General features: G+C 44.5%; 1 protein-coding gene across 4 annotated transcripts in view; it reads left to right on the forward strand.

Moving 5' to 3' along the window:
• TEAD1 (TEA domain transcription factor 1) overlaps window positions 1-24,734 on the forward strand; it is a 447,887-nt gene that overhangs the window by 258,360 nt on the left and 164,793 nt on the right. For all 4 annotated transcript variants that reach the window (XM_085648201.1, XM_085648198.1, XM_085648200.1 and 1 more), the window contains one exon: window positions 17,618-17,682. In XM_085648201.1, coding sequence (XP_085504327.1) covers window positions 17,618-17,682 — 65 coding nt within the window. The remainder of the gene's footprint in view (window positions 1-17,617; window positions 17,683-24,734) is intronic.

The following is a 24,734-nucleotide window of genomic DNA, read 5'->3' on the forward strand; positions in this document are numbered from 1 at the left end:
TCCAGATCCTGCAAGGAGTAGAACATAGACAAAAGGGGATATTTTGTTTTTCATGTGCTAATTACTTTGCTGTTGTTCAATGATGGTATGAAATTTGGCAGGCTGCTAGGAAATTGGGCCATGTTTAGGAATCTCAACTTCCTTGCAGATCGAACAATGAGGGTGATTGATGGGGAAGAGCAGAGGAGGCAAGAAAAAATCTTTGATTTCTTAATAACTCTGTTGCAATTTTATTGATCTGTTCAACACTTGACAGGTAATTGTCACATGCTACTCTACAGTTGATTAAGTTGGGAGTCATTACATCAGGAGCACCAACGGAGGTACGTTGGTAGGTATTGTTTCTGGCCGTCCCCTATGTAATAACTTTTAATATAAACATGTATACACCTACAAGTAATCTTATCTTATATTTTAGGCTTACGTTTTACATTCAGTATTCTAATAACACTACACAGTAATTAAATTAAATTATTATGAATTATATTTACTTAAATGTCAGATTTATGATAAATTAATGTATTGAAATTTCTATAATTTAATTTTAATTTACACCTCTCTGAACCTGAAAAAATCCTTAATTCCCATATGCATTACACATTCCTTATACTTAAAAACCCTTACAACCCCTAAATCCTACGCATCCAGGAAACCTAAACCCCTAAATGTCCCTATACACTACCTACTCATGAACCCCAAAAACCCTTACTGACCTAGTACACTACCTATCCTGAACCATAAAAATCCCTTACCATCCCTATACACTACCCAACTGTGAACCCTAAATGCTCCCTACTGGTCCTATGCACAAGCCATCTATAAATCCCCCCCAAAACCTAGTGCCTCTATACGCTGCCCATCCCTGAACCCTAAAAGGCCATTACTGCCCAATAAACTACAGATCCCTGAAACATAAATGGCCCTTACTGCCCCTATACACTATTGCTCTCTGAGTACTGAACACCCATTACAACCTCTGTACACTACCCATACCTGAATTAAAAAAATCCTTTCTACCCCTATACACTATCCATCCATCAACCCTAAAAACCCCTTACTACCCTTATACACTACCGATTCCTAAACCATAAAAACTCCTTATTACCTCTATATGAAATTTGTAAAATCATGACCATATACCCATTTATTAAGTTGTAATTTAAAAAAATGAATGATTAAGTAAAATTTTATTGCTTAAAAGTAAATTCTTTTTGCTTCATTATTGCTTAAAATTCATTGAAATTCTTTATGTATTATTTAATGTAACTTTAATTAATTAAAAAAACATTATTTTGAATTAATAATTAAATTAGTGTAAATCACTTTTTAAGTGACCTGATCTACTGAAATCAAGTCCCTTAAAACAATAAAAATGAACTTACATTTGAAGATGTAATGACTCTCGATGTAAGCCCAGCTATGTAATTGTAGCAAACCTCGGGAGCAGTTTCCAGTGTACTCGTGATATTTTGAGCTTAATGCAGATCTGCCAATCAGAGTAACTCTTAAATAGGAACACTTAAAATTACAGTATTGCTGATTCTAACCGCATAGGAATATTTGCTCTCTGCTACATAAAAAGTCAAAATAGAATTATTCACGCAAGTGTCTTTGCTTTTTTGATGCAAGTCCGTTCAGTACTTTTGAGAAATTAACATTAAAAATGAGGTATGTGGATTTGAACGGATAATGCATTTGATATAGCTGTACCATCAGACCAGGGACACTCTTGGATTTTGGATTCATAAACTTAAATTTGAATAATAAAATGCCCCTATTGGATGAGGGAGCTTTTTGCTCCACTCATCCATTTACGGTCTGCAGCTCCACAGTTGGGCCTTTGGGCACATAGACTGATTTACTGGCCAGAACAGAAATGTTTCTGTTGTATAAGTCTTTACAGGATAAACAACTTGTTATCCATGTGCTACAAAAAAATCGAGAAGAGCCAACATGGGACAGGGAGAGCATCTCGTGACAAACTGACTCGTAGGGTAAACCAAGAGACTTCCAGAACATTAAAAAAAATTAGACGAGGAAGGGTTTGCCTCACAGGTTGCGTACCACTTAGCAAGATGGCAAGGTCTGCAATCCCTCCTCTTGAGTCCACAAACTCCAACCAAGCACACTTGCTCCCTTGTTGGTTCTACCTCTTTGCGAACCATGCAGGGTAGTGGGAGAAACAGAAAGAACCCATGAGACCTCAGTCTTTCAACAACACAAATTTGGGTTGACAACTTCTCCACACCCCAAAATATCACTGAGAATAATAGAAACTAAATAAAAGAAATACATTACCCATACAACAAATGCAGTGTTTGTGACCTCACAAAAATTATAACAATTAGTGAGAAAACCTAAACTCACATCATTTATTAAAAACACATTCTCAATCCAAAAAATACAACTATGTTCATAGTCATCTCTTTGATAGTGTTTTTGGTAAAGTGATCTCTAAGATAATTAATGACAATTGTAATTGAATCTGGTAAATCAAAAGTGAGGTCATGAGCATTGCTTTTAGTATGTGAGTTATGGTTTTCATGGCAGTTTTGTGAGTTAAGGATTGTGGAGCTAACCATACCTAGCAAATTTCACAGTTTTTTGGTTTTAACTTAACATCAAACCTACTGTACCTGTAGTTTTTAAGTGAATTGCAGAAGTTTCTACATTATCATCATACATTATGATGTTATAACTAATTCTAACCATAACTTCACTACAGCTGTTTTTTTTTTTTCAATTAACCCCTTCTGTGCCCATGACGAGCTGGACTCGTCATGGGCCGCGGTTGCGCTGTGCCCATGACGAGTCCAGCTCGTCATGAACCCCGCCCGCTAATGCAACGCCCGGCACAGGGCGGGGAAAGGGCGTGGCACACAAGGGGTTAATATATATGTTTGCATACATATGTTACCACTGTTTTGGTCCAGATGGACAGAACATCGCGCTTAATTTTGGCGGTATGTTGACTCCCCTGGCAGGACAACACCGGCAACCTTTACCAATTCTTGCGCCAGAGCACTAGACAAAGGGGATGTACTCCTGGTCAAGTTTCTTTTGCTTATTTTCTTTATTTTAAATGAGTACAGCCACCCAATGCGTTTCGGTCTTCTCACAGACCTTGATCACAGGTTGTTTTCCCTCAAACCTGTGTGACATTTATTTCCCTTTCGTCCAATTACATCATTTCCCATGATGCACTGCATTAAGATTTCTGTAGTTTTTCAAAGTTAAGGAACAAATGCTTTAAAGTACAAATGCTTTTGTGCAAAATACGCTACAGTTTATACATTGTGAGATGTGAAAATATGTTATAGTGAATAAAAAAACAGGTTTAAAAACATTTTCTGTTTTTTAACTGTTTAACTTCTCAGGGAGACAGGTATGCAGTTATTGTATGGCAATCACATTGTTTTTTAATAATTAGTCCACGGTGCAATTTTTGTGCAAGTCACAATATTTTATTTTTTTCTTTTCTTTTTATCATTTTCTTTTTTTGCCCTCTAGTGGGCTGTATTTCTTAATTGTTGCATTACTTTTCTTAGTTGTCTGTATTTTCTCTCATGGATTATCCTTTTCAGTTGTCTTTTTGTAACCCTCCAGTGGGTATTCTTTTCTGCCAATTTTTCTTAATTCTTTTTTATAATTTTTATTTTTCGTTTACTCCTTTTGTCCTTTCTCTTTCCAAAGCTATTTGTTTATATTTGAAACGCCATGGATTTTTGCTGATTCAATCAACTCCAGATTTTGTTTTCTATCCCAACAGGACAGTATTCTTCGTTTTTCATTTAATCTTTGCAGGATGTTTGTTATATATGTACATAGAGTTCCTCATTCAGATTCAATCCTCAGGTTCAGAGATCGCAATGAAAGAATATGTCTTGATTCTTTTTGTCTTAGCAACGTCTCTTGGTTGCCTCCTCTTTCTGACACTGGTTTGTTCAATTGCTTAATATTTTAATACTTCCCAGTTGCTACACATATATGTAGGTATGTATTTATATATTTGTATGCAGAGTATGCATTAGCAGGTTTGTAGTTATGGTTAGGATACCTGCCAGTTCACATGGTTCCACAGTGTGACATACGATATTGGTCCCATCTCCCGGTCATCTGGCGAGGAGCCGATATCACACTATAGCAGGGAAAACAAGCTGAAAACTATTGTAAATTTGAGTTTCAAGATAATTTTCAAGAGACTTTGAACTGTCGACGTCCATTAAGTGGTGTGAAAACAACCCAGGACATTGAACCAGCCTCAACAAACTTTGTTTTTGGGAGGAGGGGGCTTGGGGACGGGGTGTGGTTCAAAAGTGCTTCCTAGGTACTTCTCGGCACAATGCTCTGTCCTTTCAAGGCGCCGCCCCCTCCTCACACTGAGAGATTGTTCTTTAAGTTGGCAGGTATGGGTTAGATCCACTGAAAAGCTGTTTTTTGTTTTCATAATAGCTATGGAGCCGTTCAATGAATCTGCACAAAATATTCCAAAAAATAGATCAGATTGGGTTCAGAAGTGCCTTTGCTATGTTTGGTGTAAATCAGTTCAGCATATTTATTTGAGAAATTACTGCTACAAAAATGTATTGCGTTTGCTTGAAAGGGATAGAAAGTTAGAGATATGTAGACCATTAACCTGTGAACTCTCCACTAACCTGGGTTCGAGGACTGTTTGTGGAAACATAATAAAAAAAAAGACATTTGATTGAAAGACAGATTTTTTATAGGACCTGAAGATAATAATTTGCAGGCCACCAGAGAAAATATTACTTTCTGACTCCCATTACACAAAACTGAGCATGGTTGCCATGTCCTACAAGAACAAGCATTTGCAATGCTGGTAATTGAGAAGATAATTAAGGGGCTAGGCTGCATCCCAGCTCGTTTTTTATTTCTCATTTATACCAATGGGCTAGAGACATTTTTATTGCAGAGGAAGTTAGATTTTCTCAGGATTGGCAGTGATTTTGTCCCCTTATTCTCATTGGCAGGAGAGGTGTGGCTCACTGGGGAGAGGTGTGGCTCACTGGTTAGAGGCGGCAGATCCGCAAGCAGAGAATCGGCCAGGGACCAGGGTTCAATTCCCGACGCGGCAGGGTCGTGGACCAGGGTCAAAACGGACTCGATAATTCTCGCCTCGGTACCTACTCTAACCAGGAACACACTCGGCAACTCTGGGCATTAGCTTGCCTCATCTCCACAACGGCCCCCCACATTCGCCGGGGATGCCTGGTTTCACCTTGGAGATACCCAGGAGGGACCATCTCACAGGGATAGCTAAGACGGGTTCCCCAGCGGTCTACAGCGCCACGACGCCTCAGGGCAGCAGTGCGCTTTACAAGACACATACATTTACATTTACATTGGCAGACAACACCGTCCACCTGGCAAGGACAGCTATAAGCCTTTAGAAATCCCTTGATGCTTTTATAGATTCTATGACATCTCTTGGTTTAAAAGTTAATTTTAAGAAATTGTATAATATGGTATGTGGCCCCAAGTTGACAAAATCTAAAACTTTTATGATGCAGGGAAAAGTGTTCGGATAAGTTAAAGTTTTTCTTATTTGGGTGATCTATTTAATACACAGGTGTCATGAGATCCTCTACTGACTTTAAGAGCGCAGCAGACATCCAGGACAATGATGCCCGTTTTCAGTATGCAGCTAAATTTTGATGGAAACCAGTAAAATAATTGTTAATCCTCTATATGTAGCAAAATGCCTTTCCATTGCCACCTATGGGGCTGGAGTCTGGGGGTACAGCAGGAGCAACAAGCTTAAAGTTGTAGAAATTAACTTTATCAGAAGACAAGGGGGTTTGTCTGACCGTGCTTGGTTGTTGGTCCACTGCATGTAGGACCACTGGGGAGCTTTGGAACTTTCCATTCACACCTGAGGAGCCCCCGAGCCTCACTGGGTCTCCCGCTGCTGCTGTTGGTGCCGGTGTCGTGACAGCTACACTCTGGTGGGACTCGGTGTCCCAGAGTGCAATGCCGGTAACTACCCGCAGCTGCTAAGGGCAGAGGCATTTCCATCGTGCTACAAAGTGCTGCCTCATGCCCCAGAGTGCGGGGTTTGTCTGACCGTGCTTGGTTGTCGGTCCGCTGCATGTAGGACCACTGGGGAGCTTTGGAACTTTCCATTTTCACCTGAGGAGCCCCCGAGCCTCACTGGGTCTCCCGCTGCTGCTGTTGGTGCCGGTGTCGTGACAGCTACACTCTGGTGGGACTCGGTGTCCCAGAGTGCAGTTGGAGAGTCCCAATTAGCAAATCTCAAGGCTGGTGGAGCCTCAAGTGTTTAGTGTTTGCCGCATCTTGGAAGTCAACAACACTTCAAACCATTGGTGAGGACTGGTGAGGTTTGGATCCTAAACAGCCATGGGCAAACGATCTTCTCTGGCGACAATGCCTACCACCAGGCAGAAAGCGCCTTTGCCAACTCGTACTGCCCAACCGACCGCAATTGACAAAATGCTTCAGCAGGCTATAGGAGCAGTGTCTAGCGAAATTGAGTGTACCGAGAGATGTCTCTCTTTAACACTGATCCTTGCCCACAGATCAACATCTACGGAGCCAGAGACTTCGCATTTACTTCTAACATCAAATGCAATCCCAAACCCGGAGTCCCCATGTGCACAAGAAAAGATAGCCTCTGGTCACATTACTGAGATCCCTGCGGGAGGTGGTGCGAAAAAGAAAGGTGGGGAACGAAAGCAAGCTACACAAAAGGATGGAAGGCAGGTAAAACAAACCCCCAGTATAATACCCCAGGGGGACAAGGCACTGATGAGTGTTGGCAGAAAACACCGGAGCACCCGTCATGGGCATCCAATTTGCTAATGGAACTTAAAGCATATTTTGCTCTGTCTATAAAATCCAAACTCAATGCTGTAATGAGACGCGTTGACAATCTATCAAGATTGATGGACCTCTGGGGGAGCAAAAAAAATGCTATTTCCAATACAATTACATCCACTAAATCCCCAATCTCAAAGTTGGCTTTGCACCAAAACCAGGTAACCCCACCTATCCCCAATGAACCACCCCCCTCTGTAGGGTCCAATCCAATCATGCAAAAGAAAGCATCTCCCACTTTTATACCACCTGTCCCAAAGAATCAGGAGCCAGTTAATCCTCAACAGAGACCTTTCCATCGCCTCAACACTGTACATGACAGAAGGCATATAGCAACAACCACAGGCCCATCTAACAAACACCAAACCCAAAGTAATCAGGACGTTTACACTAGGACTACTCCACACTCTAAATCAAGGGAAACAAAATCCCTACTTCCTTGTGGAGATCTGCCCCCAGCATCCATTCCCTATGTTGTCATTTTAGCTGGTGTACCAGAGCTGGATACAGGCCGAGGGGAGACACATTCTGAACTTAAAAACAAAACCATCTTTTGGTTAAATAAATATAGGCCTCTCCCCTACCAAGAACAAAGCAAAATTTTATTCACACGCAGGGTCAGCTTGTTGGAGCGGAGACGAAAGGACATACCCAGGGATTGTGTTGTGATCAACACGTCTTGGATTGGGGCTACTCAAGGGAGTTAGGGGGTATTCTTTCTCTGCCTTTGCCAGACAAAGAGGGAACCATATATAAGAACTGGGGACCAAGTGATCAGAATGGTGCCACGTTAAACACGGGCTGGGAATGCCAAAAAACAATGGCGTATAACATCCCTGCTAATAAAAGATTTAGTTCTCAGGACCTGGTAGACGGACTAAACTCCACCAATAAAAGGCCCATTAATATTAACGAGGATAAATGGGGAAACATACAGCAAGCTGATCTCCCAACGAATGAAGGGACGAAGGAGGGAAAAAAAGCCTTAGAGAAGACCTGTGAGGCTATCGCCACAACCCATACTCTTAGCACACTGAGTAATATAAATTGGGCTAATGATTGTAGTCTAGGGGGAGGGCCATGGAACAATGATAAGGAGACACAGCACGTTTCATTACATGAAAGTCGTACCCCCCCAGACCTTGTTAGTTAATACAGATGAACCACAAAATACTCGGATCTTATCCTGGAACATAGCAGGCCTTAGCTCGAAATTGGACTTCCAAGACTGGGGAGATTTTGTAGATAAACACGAGCTATTCCTGTTCCAGGAAACATGGTCGAGGACAGAATTATTTAGAGTGGGCTACGCTTCATATTGTATTCCAGCTGTTCAGGGGGCTAGGGGGAGACCCTTGGGGGGTCTATGTACTTGGGTTGCGTACATTTGGGATGTAATGTTAAAAAGTTAGAGACTTTTTATCCTGATATCCTGTGCATTCTTTCTTTTTATAACTCCCTGAAGATTGCAATAATCAATGTTTATTCTTGACTAGTGAGTCAGGGATATACCTCTCAGATGCTCGAATGCCTCACTGCATTTCTGCTCACTATACCAGAGAACTGCTATGTAATCATAGGCGGAGATTTTAACTGTCAATTCAAGCCCCTGAATGGCATTGCTACAACCATTACAAGTGAGGAAGACTCGGTTTGGTCATTCCCAGAAACTAACCTCCAGCCAACACGGGCATGGACCCCCTTAGTATTACAGATGAATGCAGTTATACTTAGTCACTCACTAAGGGCCTGCAACGGCCGATTCCCCTCCGATAGTCCTGGGAATGTTACTTTTAATAGGCCGGGACATGCATCTATAATAGATTACATCTTGGTAGATGTCCGATTATGGTATAAGACTATGGATTTCACGGTTAGCTCCCGTCATGAAAGCGATCATAACCCACTGGCCTAAGAAATAGTCTTTCCCGTGCCTAAGAACCTCCAAAGCACATCTTCATACCTCACCCCAAACCTAGTATAGTTTTTTTTTGCACAATCTACGGACAAATTGGCTACTTTGTACCAACAAATTGCCCCCTCTTTAGAAGTTGCATTTCGATTGTCTGTAACTAGTTGTGGCTCTGCATCGCAATTGGCGATGGAAAAAAACCACCAGGATTGGCACAATTTTTTTATAATAGTGATAAGATCAACTGAATTCCAAACCCAAGCACCGATGGTACAATAAATCATGCAGGGAAGCTAAGCAGGCTCTACTAATTTCTATTAAAATGAATGACCAACCAGGAATAAAGGAAGCCAGGGTCCAATATTGTGAGAAGTTGGCCTGGCATATGCTGGTCACTAGTTATAGTGGTCACCTTGCTCCAGTTCAATTCGACTCTTATGGCAGATAGGTTTAAGACAACCTTTTAAAGAAAGCTATCCTAGTGGTAGCTGTGGAGAGCAGCCTTCAGGCTAAGTCTCAGAGGAATGTAAACCAGCTTGTTTTACCTTATAATCTCTTGAATTACTAAATGAAAGGACACCACACAGGTATATATCTCAAATATATATGTATTTATTACTAGACACACTCTACTAATCTCTTTATGAGATTAGAAGCCAGGTACACATTCAAATGTCAACGTTTCACAATAAATTAAGCACAAATATGGCTGGAGCCCTAGGGGCGTACCAGACCATATACTAAAAAAATTGTCTTACAATGTCGACTTGCAAAATGACAAGGCCTAGGGCCTGGGGAATCGCTGGGGCTTCACTACTGCAGTGTTAGCAGGTAAGTAACAAGCCCACGGAGACGCGTGCAGTGTGTGAACACAGCCGCGGGTTCCCTATTGATTTCAATGGAGCAAGTCGCAGTTTGAATTTTAAAGTTTTGGGGTACTTCGAGGAAGTCAACAAGCAATCCACTTACAAGGTAAGTACTTCGAGTGCCAACACACACTAGGGAACCGGAGTGCACGAGTTACCTCACCCAGGGAAGCCGGGTGCATAGGTGTCTTTTGGTGTCGGGTCGAGTCGCTGTTTTCAATGGAGACCAAAGAAGACTTGCTGCTTGCGACGACTGAAGAAGTGTCTGGTGGAATCCGAAGATGGATTGAAGATGTAGAAGACCTGAAAATTGAAGGGACAGTGTTCAAGGTCACTTGCTAGTGACCGGTGGCCAGCAAGATGGATGACCACAGATGTCGCGTTGATTCAGGTCGTCGATGGTGTTTTGACTCTTCGCTCACGAGGTCCATGAAGAATCGACGATGACCAGCAGCTGGATTCGGAGTGTCCCACGACGTCTGCAGCTGATGACGGTGTCGGCAACCGGATTGGAGCCAACCAGCCTTGGCAACTGCAAGTCTTGTGTAGACTGAAGAAAATCGATGATGCAGACCAGCAAGGTCTGATGGACTCACCCAGCAAGGGTGAGTGAGAGCAGGCCTGGAGCAACCAGGAGAGCCCTTTGAGTCGATGAGAAAGTCTTCGGGAGACCCACTAGCCAACGGGCAAGTGATTGCGAAGATGCCGCTTCAGGAAATGCTTCACAGGAGCCCACGGTCACTCCGGACGAGGTAGGCAGCTGATTTTTGGTGCAAGACCTGCTGGAGGCTTGGGCCACAAATGTTCCAATGCACTGGTAGTAGAACGTTGTTTAGGGTTTGCACTTGACAATAGTGCACTGTCCCCAGGTATTGCTGTTCCTCGTCACTCGTGGGGTCCACTCACCACAGCTTCGCTGGGGACTCACAATGGCCGTCGAGAAGTCAGGAAATCCACTTCCAGGGCAGCAGGGACTTCGAACTCCGGCGGGAGCGGGAAAGTTTGCAACCGTTGATTAAGGTTTTTGGTGCCTGCCAAGCAGGGGAGTCACTCCTTGACTCCAAGGAAGATTCTTCTGTCTTCCAAAGGTTAGTGGAACGTGAAGGGCCAGGATTCTTCTTTGTAGAGCGTCGTCCAGGGTTATCTGCTTTGCAATGGCAATGCTTGCTATCTTATAGTGAAGATAGCGGAGGGACTAGCTCTGTGACCACTCCTCTAGGAGGGTCAGGGTAGGGAGTGGTTACACCCACTTCCCTTTGTCCAGTTTCATGCCAGAGTAGGGGCAGGTAGCCCCTGAACCGGTTTGAGCTGGCATATGCACAGAGGAGCCTACTGCTCCCCCAGTGCAGGACTTCAAAGCACTCTAAGAGTGCACCCACCCAGCTCCAATAAACTAAATCCTATCTGGAAGGTGGTGACACCTCCCTGTGACAGGATGCCTTTTGTTGGGCTTCCTCCACTGCGAGTTTCAGTCAGCAGCAGGGGGGCAGCCCAGTGTCTGTGCTGGTGGCATCCATTTTGTGATGCCAGGGCTCTTTCAGATTTTTACCGTTTAGTACAGTGGGTACATGTCATCCCCTCTAGAAGGGTGGGATCATACTCCCACACCAGTTACTGGTGTGGAGGTATGATTCTAAGTTGTTTGACACCAAACACGACATGTTTTGATGCAGTCATTCCAAAGTTAGCATTTACCGCGAGGTTATAATGCACTTAAGAGTATATGGTTTATCCGCATCCACAAACAGCAACAGAGAATATACTCTGCCAGCTGCAGAGGGGTCCTGCTCATGCAGAAGCACCCCCTCACATAGTAAACCAAGCACCCTGCCCTCAGGATTGATAGGGACTGCTATAGGGGTGGCTGATAGGTTTATATGTGTGTGTATGGTGAGATATGGGAACCTATACCTCAGTGAGGAGTGCTAACACTCCCTCACCCAGGCTGCAGTAGCAGACCTGTGGTGTCAGATTGAGAATACTTCCCAGGGGTGGCATAATACATGCTGCCGCCCCTGGTAGGCCTGTGAAGTAGCAATGCCCTAGGTACCCAAGGTACCATATACTAGGGGCTCATAAGGTACCACAGTATCCAATCACTAGTGCATCTAATATGCACGCCAAGTTGTTTAGAGAGAACAGAGAGACTGATTAGCAGACTATAGCCAGAAACCAGTGTATACATCAGAAAAAAATTGGGGGCAACATAAGTGCAGATCCTACTCTCCTACCCACACACACCCCCCCCCCCCCCCCTCAAACGCAGGGACATTAAACTAACCTTGACCAGTTGAGTCTTCATGTTCTAAGTGGAAATACCTTGAGAGTTCATCTGCATTGGCATGTTGGGTCCCAGGTCTATGTTCCACTGTATAGTCCATCCCCTGTAGGGAAATGGACCACCTGAGCAATTTAGGATTTTCACCTTTCATCTGTTTGAGCCATAGGAGGGGCTTGTGGTCAGTCTGAACTATGAAGTGAGTGCCAAACAAGTATGACCTCAGCTTCTTCAGAGCCCACACAACAGCAAAGGCCACCCTCTTAATAGCTGACCAACGTTTCTCTCTAGGGGTCAGCCTTCTGCTTATGAAAGCTACTGGCTGGTCTTGACCTTCATCGTTAAGTTGAGACAGTACAGCTCCCACACCCAGCTCTGAAGCATCCGTTTGAACAATGAACTTCTTTTTGTAATCTGGACTCTGTAAGATGGGGGCAGTGCACATTGCCTGCTTGAGGTCATCAAATGCCTTTTGACAGCTAGCTGTCTGCTGAAACTTTTTTGGCATTTTCTTGGAGGTCAGATCATTTAAGGGGGTCACTATAGATCCATATCCCTTAACCAACCTCCTATAGTACCCAGTCAGGCCTAAAAATGCTCTAACCTGTGTCTGGGTGGTTGAAGCTACCCATTCCATTATGGTCTGGATTTTGCTCTGCAATGGTTGAACCTGGCCTCCACCCACAAGGTGGCCCAGGTACACAACCTGACTCTGCCCTATCTGGCACTTAGTGGCCTTGATAGTGAGGCCTGCTTTTTGCAGGGCCTCCAAAACATTTCTGAGGTAGACCAGGTGATCCTGCCAGGTGGAACTAAAGACAGCAATATCATCAGAATAAGCTGAGCAATAAGATTCCATACCAGTCAGAACTTTATTCCCCAACCTCTGAAAAGTTGCAGGTGCATTTTTCAAACCAAAGGGCATCACCACAAAGTGATAGTGCCCACCAGGGGTTGAAAATGCTGTTTTGGCCTTGGCATCATCAGCTAACTTGATTTGCCAGTAGCCAGCTGTAAGGTCAAACGTACTGAGATACTTGGCTGAGGCCAAAGTGTCTATTAGTTCATCTGCCCTTGGGATTGGGTAGGCATCAGTCCTGGTGACTGCATTGAGGCCTCTGTAGTCAACACAAAACCTCATTTCTTTCTTACCACCCTGGCTATGAGGTTTTGGCACAAGGACTACTAGGCTAGGCCAAGGACTATCTGAAGGCTCAATAACACCTAGTTCCAACATTTTCTGGACTTCAGTCCTGATACAATCCCTGACATGGTCAGGTTGCCTTTAGATTTTACTCTTTACAGGCAGACTGTCTCCAGTGACAACCTCATGGGTGCACCAGGAAGTCTGAATTGGGTTTAGGCTAAACATATGTCTAAACTGTTGTAGCACGTGTCTACATTCAGTTTGCTGATGCTCAGTGAGGCTGCTTGCCAAAGCAACACCATCAACTGACCCATCATCAGGGTTCTAGGAGAGCAGGTCAGGGAGAGGGTCACTCTCCTCCTCCTGGTCCTCATCAGTGGCCATGAGCAAGCCCATGTCAGCCCTGTCCACATATGGCTTAAGTCTGTTGACATGGAGCACCCTAAGGGAGCTCCTGGGAGTGCCAAGATCTACCAAGTAGGTGACCTCTCCCTTTTTCTCAACAATTGTATGGGGGCCACTCCATTTGTCCTGGAGAGCTGCTGGGGCCACAGGCTCCAACACATACACTTTCTGACCTGGCTGATAAACAGTCAGGACAGCCTTTTGGTCATGCCAAGCTGTTTGTAATTCTTGGCTTGCCTCGAGGTTTTTAGTTGCCTTCTTCATATACTCTGCCATCCGGGAGCGGAGACCAAGTACATAGTCCATCACATCCTGTTTTGGAGGTTTGAGAGGTAACTCCCATCCCTCCTTCACCAAACATAAGGGTCCTCTAACAGGGTGCCCAAACAGAAGTTCAAAAGGGCTGTAGCCAACCACCTTCTGTGGAACCTCCCTATATGCAAACAGAAGGCAGGGAAGTAAAAGGTCCCATTTTCACCTAAGCTTTTCTGGGAGGCCTTTAATAATTCCCTTTAGGGTTTTGTTGAATCTCTCAACTAACCCATTGCATTGTAGGTGATAGGGAGTAGTGAATTTGTAATTAACACCACACTCCTTCCACATTGCTATTAGATATCCTGACATGAAGTTGCCTTAGGGGCTGGAGTGGTGGTGGTTTGGTCTTTGGACTTAGTACAATCAGAAGTCCAGTGCCCTTTCTGTTTACAGAATTTGCACCAGGGCTTCTTTTGGCCTTTTCCCCTTTGCAGATTGTGACTCCCCACCAGATGCAGATTTTTGGGGCACTTGTGAAGACTTCTCGTCTTTTGACTTATCCCCATCTTTATCTGAGCCTTTAGGATCCTGCTTCTTAGTGTCAACACCTTAGTTCTGGGTTTTCTGCCTCACCCTGGTTCTGACCCATTTGTCTGCCTTCTTTCCCAATTCTTGGGGAGAGGTCAGATCAGAGTCCACCAGGTACTGATGCAACAACTGGTTTTGGCAATTATTAAGGATCTGTTCTCTCATTATAAGATTATACAATCCCTTAAAATCAGTTACTCTACTACCAACCAGCCAACCTTCTAGCGCCTTGGTTGCACAATCAACAAAGTCAGTCCAATCCTGAGTCTGTGCTTTCTGGGTATCTCTGAACTTCAACCTGTACTGTTCAGTGGTTAAGCCAAACCCATCTATCAAAGCACTCTTCAGGGCTTCATAATCATTAGCATCCTCCTATCTAACAGTGAGGAGCTTGTCTCTACCCTTATCTGAAAAGGAGAGCCACAAGATTGCTGCCCACTGTGTCTGGGGGACCTGTTGAACTTTACAGGCCCTCTCCATAGCAGTTATCCATTTGTGGATATCATCCCCACTCTGGTAGGGAGGAACAACCTTGGACAGGTTCCTATGGTCTGGAAATGTAATCTCTGCCTCTAGGGACACTGTTGATGCCACCAGGGGTATCTAACCCCTCTTTCTTAGAAGCTCTCTGGAGCTCAAAGGCTTCTCTATCTAAGGCCAATTGCTTGGTTCTGAGGGCAAGCCTAGCTTCCTCATACTGGAGCATCTTCAACCTTCTGTCAGAGGAGGTCTCTCTGGGATAGTATGAGTTCCTCTGCTGAACAGATTATCTTCCAGAGTGATATGAATGGTCAGAATCCCTTGAGAGGGACCTAGGCTTTTCTTCCACTCTGTCAGTTCTCTTAAGGAGAATTCCTCTGTTCTGTTCAGTCTGGCCCTTCAATCACAGACTCCAGGTCATCTTGATTTTCATCATCTGACCCAGAGACTATGGTTGACCCACCCCCTGATCCAGATCCACTAACTCCTATAGCTAGTCTAAGATCATCTGCTACTAACAGATCTATCAGGTGTTGTGAGGAGGGACTCCTTCCTACCCTCAGTTGTCTTTCAAAACACAAGGCCTTCAAGTCAGTGTAGGCCATGTCTTGTACTGAGTTGGGGTGGACCCACTGGCTCCACCTTGGTAGGACATACTAGTGTTGTGCAGTGTTGTACTATCTACACTAGTTTGAGGCCTACTGAACCTAGCTTGAGCTGTAGCAATGTCAACGTTTCACAATAAATTAAACACACATATGGCTGGAGCCCTAGGGGCGTACCAGACTATATACTAAAAAAATGGTCTTACAATGTTGACTTGCAAAATGACAAGGCCTAGGACCTGGGGAATCGTTGGGGCTTCACTACTGCAGTGTTAGCAGGTAAGTAACAAGCCCACGGGAGACGCGTGCAGTGTGTGAACACATCCACGGGTTCCCTATTGATTTCAGTGGAGCAAGTCGTGGTTTGAATTTTAAAGTTCTAGGGTACTTCGAGGAAGTCAACAAGCAAGCCACTTACAAGGTAAGTACTTCGAGGGCCAACACACACTAGGGCACCGGAGTGCACAAGTTACCTCACCCAGGGAAGCCGGGTGCATAGGTGTCTTTTGGTGTCGGTTGAGTCGCTGTTTTCAATGGAGACCAAAGAAAACTTGCTGCTTGCGACGACTGAAGAAGTGTCCGGTGGAATCCGAAGATGGATTGAAGATGTAGAAGACCTGAAAATGGAAGGGACAGTGTTCAAGGTCACTTGCCAGTGACCGGTGGCCAGCAAGATGGATGACCACACATGTTGTGTCGATTCAGGTCGTCGATGGTGTTTTGACTCTTCGCTCACGAGGTCCGGGAAGGATCGACGATGACCAGCAGCTGGATTCGGAGTGTCCCATGACGTTTGCAGCTGATGACGGTGTCGGCAACCGGATTGGAGCCAACAAGCCTTGGCAACTGCAAGTCTCGTGTAGACTGAAGAAAGACGATGATGCAAACCAGCAAGGTCTGATGGACTCACCCAGGAAGGGTGAGTGAGAGCAGGCCTGGAGCAACCAGGAGAGCCCTTTGAGTCGATGAGAAAGTCTTCGGGGGACCCACTAGCCAACAGGCAAGTGATCGCATAGACGCCGCCTCAGGAAATGCTTCACAGGAGCCCACGGTCACTCGGGATGGGGTAGGCAGCTGATTTGTGGTGCAAGACCTGCTGGAGGCTTGGGCCACAAGTGGTCCAATGCACAGGTTCATAGAACGTTGTTTAAGGTTTGCACTCGACAATAGTGCACAGTCCCCGGGTATTGCTGTTCCTCGTCACTCGTGGGGTCCACTCGCCACAGCTTCGCTGAGGACTCACAATGGCCGTCGAGAAGTCAGTAAATCCACTTCCGGGGCAGCACGGACTTCGAACTCCGGCGGGAGCGGGAAAGTTTGCAACCACTGATTAAGGTTTTTGGTGCCTGCCAAGCAGGGGAGTCACTCCTTGACTCCAAGGGAGATTCTTCTGTCTTCCAAGGGTAGTGGAACGTCGAAGGGCCAGGATTCTCTTTGTAGAGCGTCGTCCAGGGTTATCTGCTTTGCAATGGCAATGCTTGCTATCTTATAGTGAAGATAGGGGAGGGACTAGCTCTATGACCACTCCTCTAGGAGGGTCAGGGTAGGGAGTGGTTACACCCACTTCCCTTTGTCCAGTTTCGTGCCAGAGCAGGGGCAGGTAGCCCCTGAACCGGTTTGAGCTGGCATATGCACAGAGGAGCCTACTGCTCCCCCAGTGCAGGACTTCAAAGCACTCTAAGAGTGCACCCACCCAGCTCCAATACACTAAATCCTGTCTGGAAGGTGGTGACACCTCCCTGTGACAGGATGCCTTTTGTTGGGCTTCCTCCACTGCGAGTTTCAGTCAGCAGCAGAAGGGCAGCCCAGTGTCTGTGCTGGTGGCATCCAAGGCCTCTTGAATATGGTATTACATTAGGTTTGAAATTATAACATTTTTATGAGTTAATCTCTTTTTTTAAATTGTTGTGCATTTAATTATGTGCTTTTATGATTTGCCTGATGAATCAAATAAAGCTTTTTTGATTTCGCTTTTGCAAGTTATGGTTTGCATGGCAGTTTTGAGAGTTTTGTATTGCAGTAATTTTTTTTAATGATGATTGTTTTGGAAAAAAATACTGTATCATTGTGAAAATTTCTTTCATGTGGTCTATTGGAGTTAATTATTGTCTATTATCATTCTGAACTCTGCACGTTTTTTGTTGTGCCTGAAAACCATGCAGAGTTAATACTGTAAGAAAACATTACGAATTTTATTTTTAATTTCTAAATTCTGTATTGTTTCAGGTAGGAACGAATTGATAGCCAGATACATCAAACTCAGGACAGGAAAGACGCGGACGAGGAAACAGGTAACATTAGTTGATGGAAACAGCAAAAAAAGTTCTCTCACTGTGTTTTTCTGTTGGTACCTGCGTTTGCTTCTGTTATTCAGTTCAGGCACGTATATTTTGATGTCAGCTTCTCCCGAAAGTGCTTGCCATTTCACATAATCATCAAGTGGGCTGCAATTTTCCTTAGGCTCATTTTAGGATACATTTTGAAAGGTCATTAGATGTTTAATCTTGTAAAAGCTAAAATGCTGCAAAAAAGGTCCATACTCATGATTTCTGAAAATCAAAACCATTTAGTGTGTAGCAAACATATTCTTTAAATAATTTTAAAAATGTAGGCATTTGGAAAAATGGTACCTTTCCAAATATTGGGTGTGTGGTTTCCTACTCAGTAATATGTCTGTATATAATGTACTGTCTATAGTGCAGGTGTATTCTTTTATCCCTGGATTTAGGAAGAAGCATATAAAATAAAGGATACAGGTTTTTGTGTTAATTTTTCCTAATCTGCACAACACATATGGAGCTAGTCACAAAAGTAACTTACACTTATGAGTAAGTTAACTGGGCAAGTTTGCTCTTTCATTTTTGACTAAGGACTACTTTCAGCTGTTCACAAAACCCCAGTGTAAAGTTACTCAAAAGTTTGGAGACAAACTTATGAGTGTAAGTTACTACTGGCAAAAAGAAACAGTAGTAAGCCCAGCACCACAAATGGCCAACCTATAGTACTGCAACACCCCCTCAAAGACAGTAATGGAGGCAGAGAATAAAATTAAACCCCATGGGAACTAATGTTAAATTAAATTATTCTAAATAGTTAAAAAATAAATAAATATCATTCAATGGTGAACAATTTTAACAACCTTGTTTTCAATTTAGAAGTTAATGGAATATTTATGTTTTTACTAAATTGTAATTAACTTAATGTGAAAAGTAATTTAGTTCTATTTTAATAAAATAAAATTATTAACTTGTTTTATAATAAAATAATAAATATGTTTCATTTTTGGGATTTTTTTACATTAAATTATACTTATTTTTTTAACTATTTTAAGTAACATAATTTAACAGCACTCTGATGAGGTTTTATTTTGAGTCTCTAACTCCATTATTTTTTATGGGCTGTTGATGCAGTACCTGTGGTTGGCTATGTCTGGTGCTGGACTTACTCCAACTCTGAGCTGGAGTACTTACTACCGTTTTGGATACCTTTATTATGTAGTAACTACAGATGAGAAGTTTGTGCATAGCAATGGGCTTACTCTTTTGTGTGTGTGGGTACATGTGTATGCTTCCCTAAACTCCTCCATAACCCTCCCTGCACTGCCCCTCTTTTCAGTCACCTCACTGGTCCCTCCCACATTTACTACTAAGGGACCAATAACGATGCGGGCTGAAACGGCTCCGACCATCTGTCGGAGCTCTTCAGCCCGCATCGTAATCGGCTGGTTGGATTCCTTCCCGACTACCCATTTTGATGGGGTTGGCCGTCAGGGAATCCGAATCGGATTTCTGAATGGCATCCGATGGACTCGGAGAGCCCGTCTGCCATTCGGAAAGCCTGCAGTTATCCCTCAGCTGGCTCTTTCCGGCTGAGGGATTACGATGGCAGATTCCCAGTGCCTTTCTGTGCCGTCCTTCCTGACACAGATAGACATTGGGAATCTGTCTTTGGGGGCCCCCAGCAGGGTCCCCATTGGTGGAAGGCCTCTGAATGGTGGCCTAGAGGCCACCTATGGTGCCCCTGTTGATCCCTGCACCCGGTGACAGGCACCTTGAGGTGTCTGCCACCGGGTGCAGAGATGAACTGCATCTCTGCTCTTTGCAATGACAGCATGCATTCCATTCGCAATGCATGCTCCCATTGTAAGGAATAGGATTGCGACCAAACAGGGCTCGGTCGCATCCTAATTCGGGCTGGAACTGATGACAGGAGTTCGTTTTGTTCCAGTTCCAAACCAATGTCGGACGGACCAGAGTCCGTCCGACATCTGAATCGGCCCCCCTTAGTAGTAAACATTCATGTATAAGAATGTCTCTGTAGAAAAGATGCAAGAAGTGGGGGTGGAGATTTACATTCATATGTTTGTGAATAGCATTTCATGTGGTGGGAGGGGATTTTAATTCTCATTTTGAGCCACTTCCTGGTCTTTTGGAGGGGTTCTCATCGGAAGAAGAGGCCAGATGGGCAGTCCCCCCAGTGGAAGCTCCCCCCCCGAAGGCTTGGACCCCACTTGCATTACAAATCACAGCTCTAACCCTAAAGTTCGGAATCAGAGCCTGTAACGGGCGAATGAAATCAGATATACCCAGTAAAACCACCTACAACAGACTGGGAAGAGAGTCCCGCCTGGATTATGTCCTGGCCCAAATAGTGAAGTGGCCGACCATTCAGGATTTTAGGGTTATGGAACGGTCAGATAGCGACCATAATGCGCTCGAGCTCGACCTGGTCACCCCTGGCCCTCATGCTCCTGTGACCAATGTAGAAGGGAACAAACCTGCGCTTCTCCTGGAAAATAGTAGGAGAAGAATCAGGTGGGAGCACTTGGTTACAAGTAAGAACAAACTCCCCATGCTCTATGACGGGATAACTCCCATCTTGGAAACTGTGGGGAGTTTGGACAACGAGGCAAGCAATAATGATTCCCGGGCTAAATTGTACAAGGCTCATGAGGACCTTATAAAGGCTGCGGCCCCTCATCTCTCTAGTAGCTCACGAAAACCTAGACAGGGGCGACAAGGCAAAACAACATGGTATAGTCCGGCATGCAGAAGGGCAAAAGCAGAACTCCTCAGACTTATTAAGGAGGGACTAGGGGGGGATAGCCTAAGACAAAGCAGGCGGGCTTACAAGAAACTAGTTACCCACGCTAAGGCCGAGTTGGAGGAAAATCAGTGGGAAGAACTTAGCAAGGTCCTAGCGACCCAAAACCAACGTCTGTTCTGGAGGATAGTGAATGGGGGGTCGGGGCATCTTCAATCGGCAATAGAGCCCAATATTGCCCCAGGGGTGTGGCAGGCTCACTTTCAGTCTCTTTACAGTTCTGAGCCGGGAGAATCTCCTACTGTCACCGAGGTTGGTTGGCCAGGCTATGAAGGAGAGCTGATAACGCTGGGTGAGGTCACCGCTGCCATCTCAGGTCTTGCTTCTGGAAAGGCGCCAGGACTGGATGGCTTACCTGGGGATATGTTCAAACAGGAGCCCATTGTATGGGCCCCCTACCTTACTGCCCTTTTCAATGGAGTTCTAAGCGGCATGGAAATCCCTGGTACTTGGCTGGGGGCAGAGGTGGTCCCTATCTTCAAAAAGGGCTCGCCTCTCCTCCCGGCCAACTACAGACCCATCAGCTTAATCGACGTAGCACAGAAGCTGTTTGGCAGGGTTTTGCTGAATCGCCTCCAGGATTGGATGGAAGAGGTGGGTGCCCTTAGTCCCTATCAGGCGGGATTTAGGAAGGGGGTATCCACAGTGGACCAGGCTTTTAGGTTGTATCTCATCTATTGGAGGGCAGCAATATTCGAGGGCGGCAGTCTGTACACAATTTTTGTGGACTTACGGACCGCCTTCGATCTGGTGCCCAGGGGAAAACTCTGGAGCGTCTTGGCAGAGATGGGCGTCCCCCCGGACATTCTAGTAATCTTACAGAGGCTTCACCATAATAATTATGCCCGAGTGAGGTGTGGGAGGTCGGGGGAATTGACCGATAGATTCCCCGTTGACCGAGGGGTAAGGCAGGGTTGTGTGTTGGCACCGACCCTGTTTTGCCTCTTCGTCAACGGGGTAATCGCCCACCTAAATGCCACCGATTATACTGACGCCCCCAAACTTAATGGCAGCAGGGTGCCCGCAATCATGTTTGCGGACGACACCCTGCTGCTATCTAAAACCCCCATGGGGATACAGAGGATCCTTGATTCATTTGTAGCCTTCTGTACGGACAGAGGGCTAGAAATCAATGCGGCCAAAACTAAATTCATGGTTTTAAATCCGAGCCAAAAATTGCGGCCGAATCCGCAATTGGGAGTAGCACGGCTCGAGAGGGTTGTCACCTTTGAATATCTAGGTGTGACTCTCAATGAAACCATGACTTGGGGATCCCACCAGATTAGGGCGAACCTCAAATTTACACAAATTACTGGGGGTATCGCCCGGATGATGACCGGCTCCTCATACCGCCCGCTGGGGGCCCTAATTCAGATATACAAGGCCCAGGCCAGGGGAGCGATCATGTATGGGGCGGAACTGTGGGGACACACACCATGCCATAGCCTGTCATTAACAGAAAACAAGTTTATAAGACAGATAACCGCGCTTCCCCCCAGTACCCCGCTCCTCCCCTTGAGGCTTGACCTCGGTCTACGACCATTATCTGATGAAATAAGCCTGAGACCAATAGCCTTCTGGCGTAGGTTGTGGAGCAGTAATGATCTTGCAGCATACAGGGCGGAACTGGCAGAATTATTGAACCACCCAAAAGCGCTCCGTATCCCCTGGGTCAAAAACATCCAATCCACCTGCATGGAACTAGGGCTCCCCGACTTATGGACTGACCCTGCGAATGCCGCACTGAATATCTCTAAAAGGTCCCTGACTAACGTATACCACGAACGCAAATTAGCTAGGGCCCGAGTTACCCAGGCAGAAGGGTCTCTATCCTCTGTGTTTTTACAAAGCAAGGACCTTTATAGGTTTGAGAGGGTATTGGATCCTATCTTTCCGGTACTTGCTAGGAAGCTGTTTCTCCAATGGAGATACGGCTCACTGCCCTTTCGGTCCTTTACAAGTACTTGGTCATCGCCCCCCACTACGACGCAGTGCCCGGCTTGTGATGCCTTGGAGGAAACCGATTTACACGTGGCCTTCTTCTGCCCAGCCTACAGGGCAGCGCGGAAATACTGGCTTCTTCCCTTGATTAGGAATATGGGCGGCAGGGAATATGCTCCAATGTATAGGATTTTAAAATCTGATCTCTCTGGTCCAACTGTCCTCGCATTATCAAAATTTCTTACTAATGTTTGGCATACGCGCAACCGCATTTTAAAGGTGTTGGGTCCCCCTTAAAATTTTAGATGCACAGTTTTTATTGTATTTTTAACATATGTACTTCCAATGTTTTAATGTTTGGATTTATTGTGATTGTATATGTGTATTGTTTTTCTTTTATGGCCAAATGGCCGAAACAAAGATTGGAAAGTAAAGAATAGCATTTTGTAATACTTTAGTTGTACACTTATGGAGTGACTAAACGTACTACAGAATGCAATCTGGGAATCTGTCCCATACAAATATAACAGGCGCTCTGATTTCACAAAGTCATAACCAATATACAGCCCAGCCCCTGTGAGCTTCTTTAAGGTGAATGTATCACTGGCATACCTATTAATGGGTAAATAAATGTTCATGCCCAATGAAGTAATACACAGTCTTCCTCTTTCTATTCTTTGTATAGGAAAATGCAGTTGATGCATGACCTAGTAGCTAACAAAAACAATTTTGTTTGGGTTACTCAATCAGTAGTTCGCAAAAGGTAGGACCCAATCTATGTGCACAATAGTTTGATTTCGGCTTTCCATGTTGACACTTAGGGGCTCATTAGGATGGTGGACGGACTGGAGTCTGAGTTGACTTCAATGGAATTGCTTAGGTCTAACTCTAGTGCAGTGTTTATTGATGAATCTTGGGAGAACATTTTTGAAAAATGACTGATCCACTCCTCAGGGGAAATGTGGCATTCTATTTTAGGTTGGTTATCATCTGTGAAGTATGATCTGTTAATTACTTCCCAGAAGGCCCTAGAATCTCTAATTAAGGCAGCAACTTGAAGGTCGTCCCAGGCCTAGGTTCTTACATCCTGTTGCCTTTTTTAAAAAGGGTTTATATGTGGATCTGCATTGTCTTACGACCTCAATATTGCGAGGAGAGGCCTTCAGGGTCTCCTTTAGCTGTTTAAGTGCAGTGGTGCATGCAGGGTTGAACCATTTGTGAGGGCAGGATTCCTTATGTTTAGACTTTATCAGCAAACTGGAAGCAAAGCTGCATAGACCCTCAAAACTAACCAACACTTCCTTAACTTGAGCCTCCTCAGATAAGCAAGTCATAGCTTCATCACGCTTTGCAGAAATGAGATTCTTTTTAAAATTTTAAACAGATTCCACAGTTTTTTTTTAACTGCAGGTCAGGAAGAAGTCTGTGTGTTTGTAGACTATCCATGGGGCGCGTAAAGCTAAATACTAAAGGGTTCTGATCAATAAAGATGGATGGTGAAATGTGTGTGGCACCAAGTGAGATGAAAACAAAATACAATCAATAGAGGAGCCTTTACCTCCACTGGTAAAGGTTGATGGTATAAAATCACCTTCCATAAAAAAGTCAATATTAAAAAATAAGTTATATTTCATGATACTCCGATTTAGTACAGCCCCATATGAGGTGTGATTAAAATGTGTAGTATTTTCCTCATGCCAATCAGTTATCCCACAGGCCCGGTCGCCAGTAAGTGGGCAGGTAGAAATCTTTAAATTGCCTGCTCATAGAATGGCCCCCCTATCTGGATATCTGAAGCAATAATCCAATATTAATTGATCTTTTTCATTTACCAGAACTATATATAGGGTGATTAGAAAAATAGTTAAAAGAAAAATTAATTAAGAGGAGATTTAGGATCCCCAGGAATGTTAATTGCAAGATTTTGGAATATGGAGTGCACAAAAGCTTTTTGATTTTGAGATTGCTATTCCTTATGGAAATGAGAGCTCCAAACCCCCCTAGGGTCTGCCTGAATTTGAGGGTATGGCAGCCGCACAGAATGATTTGAAACCACCAGCATAAAAGTCCTCAAGAGCAAAGTCTCCTGACAGCATATGGCATCATACTTTCTGATTAACTTTAGCCAGTTTCTGTAATCCAACTTGTTGCTGAGGCCCAAGATGTTCCAGGGCAGTCTGATCTGGTTTAGAGTTCAAGGGATTACTTGAGATTGACTGAGAAGAGTTGCTCGAAATGTCCTGCTTATAGGTTACAAGTCCCTTGTGGTCGGGAGGAATTACTGGAAAATCTGATTGTC

This window comes from Triturus cristatus, chromosome 3_2 (assembly GCF_964204655.1).
Source record: "Triturus cristatus chromosome 3_2, aTriCri1.1, whole genome shotgun sequence".
Lineage (NCBI taxonomy): Eukaryota > Metazoa > Chordata > Amphibia > Caudata > Salamandridae > Triturus > Triturus cristatus.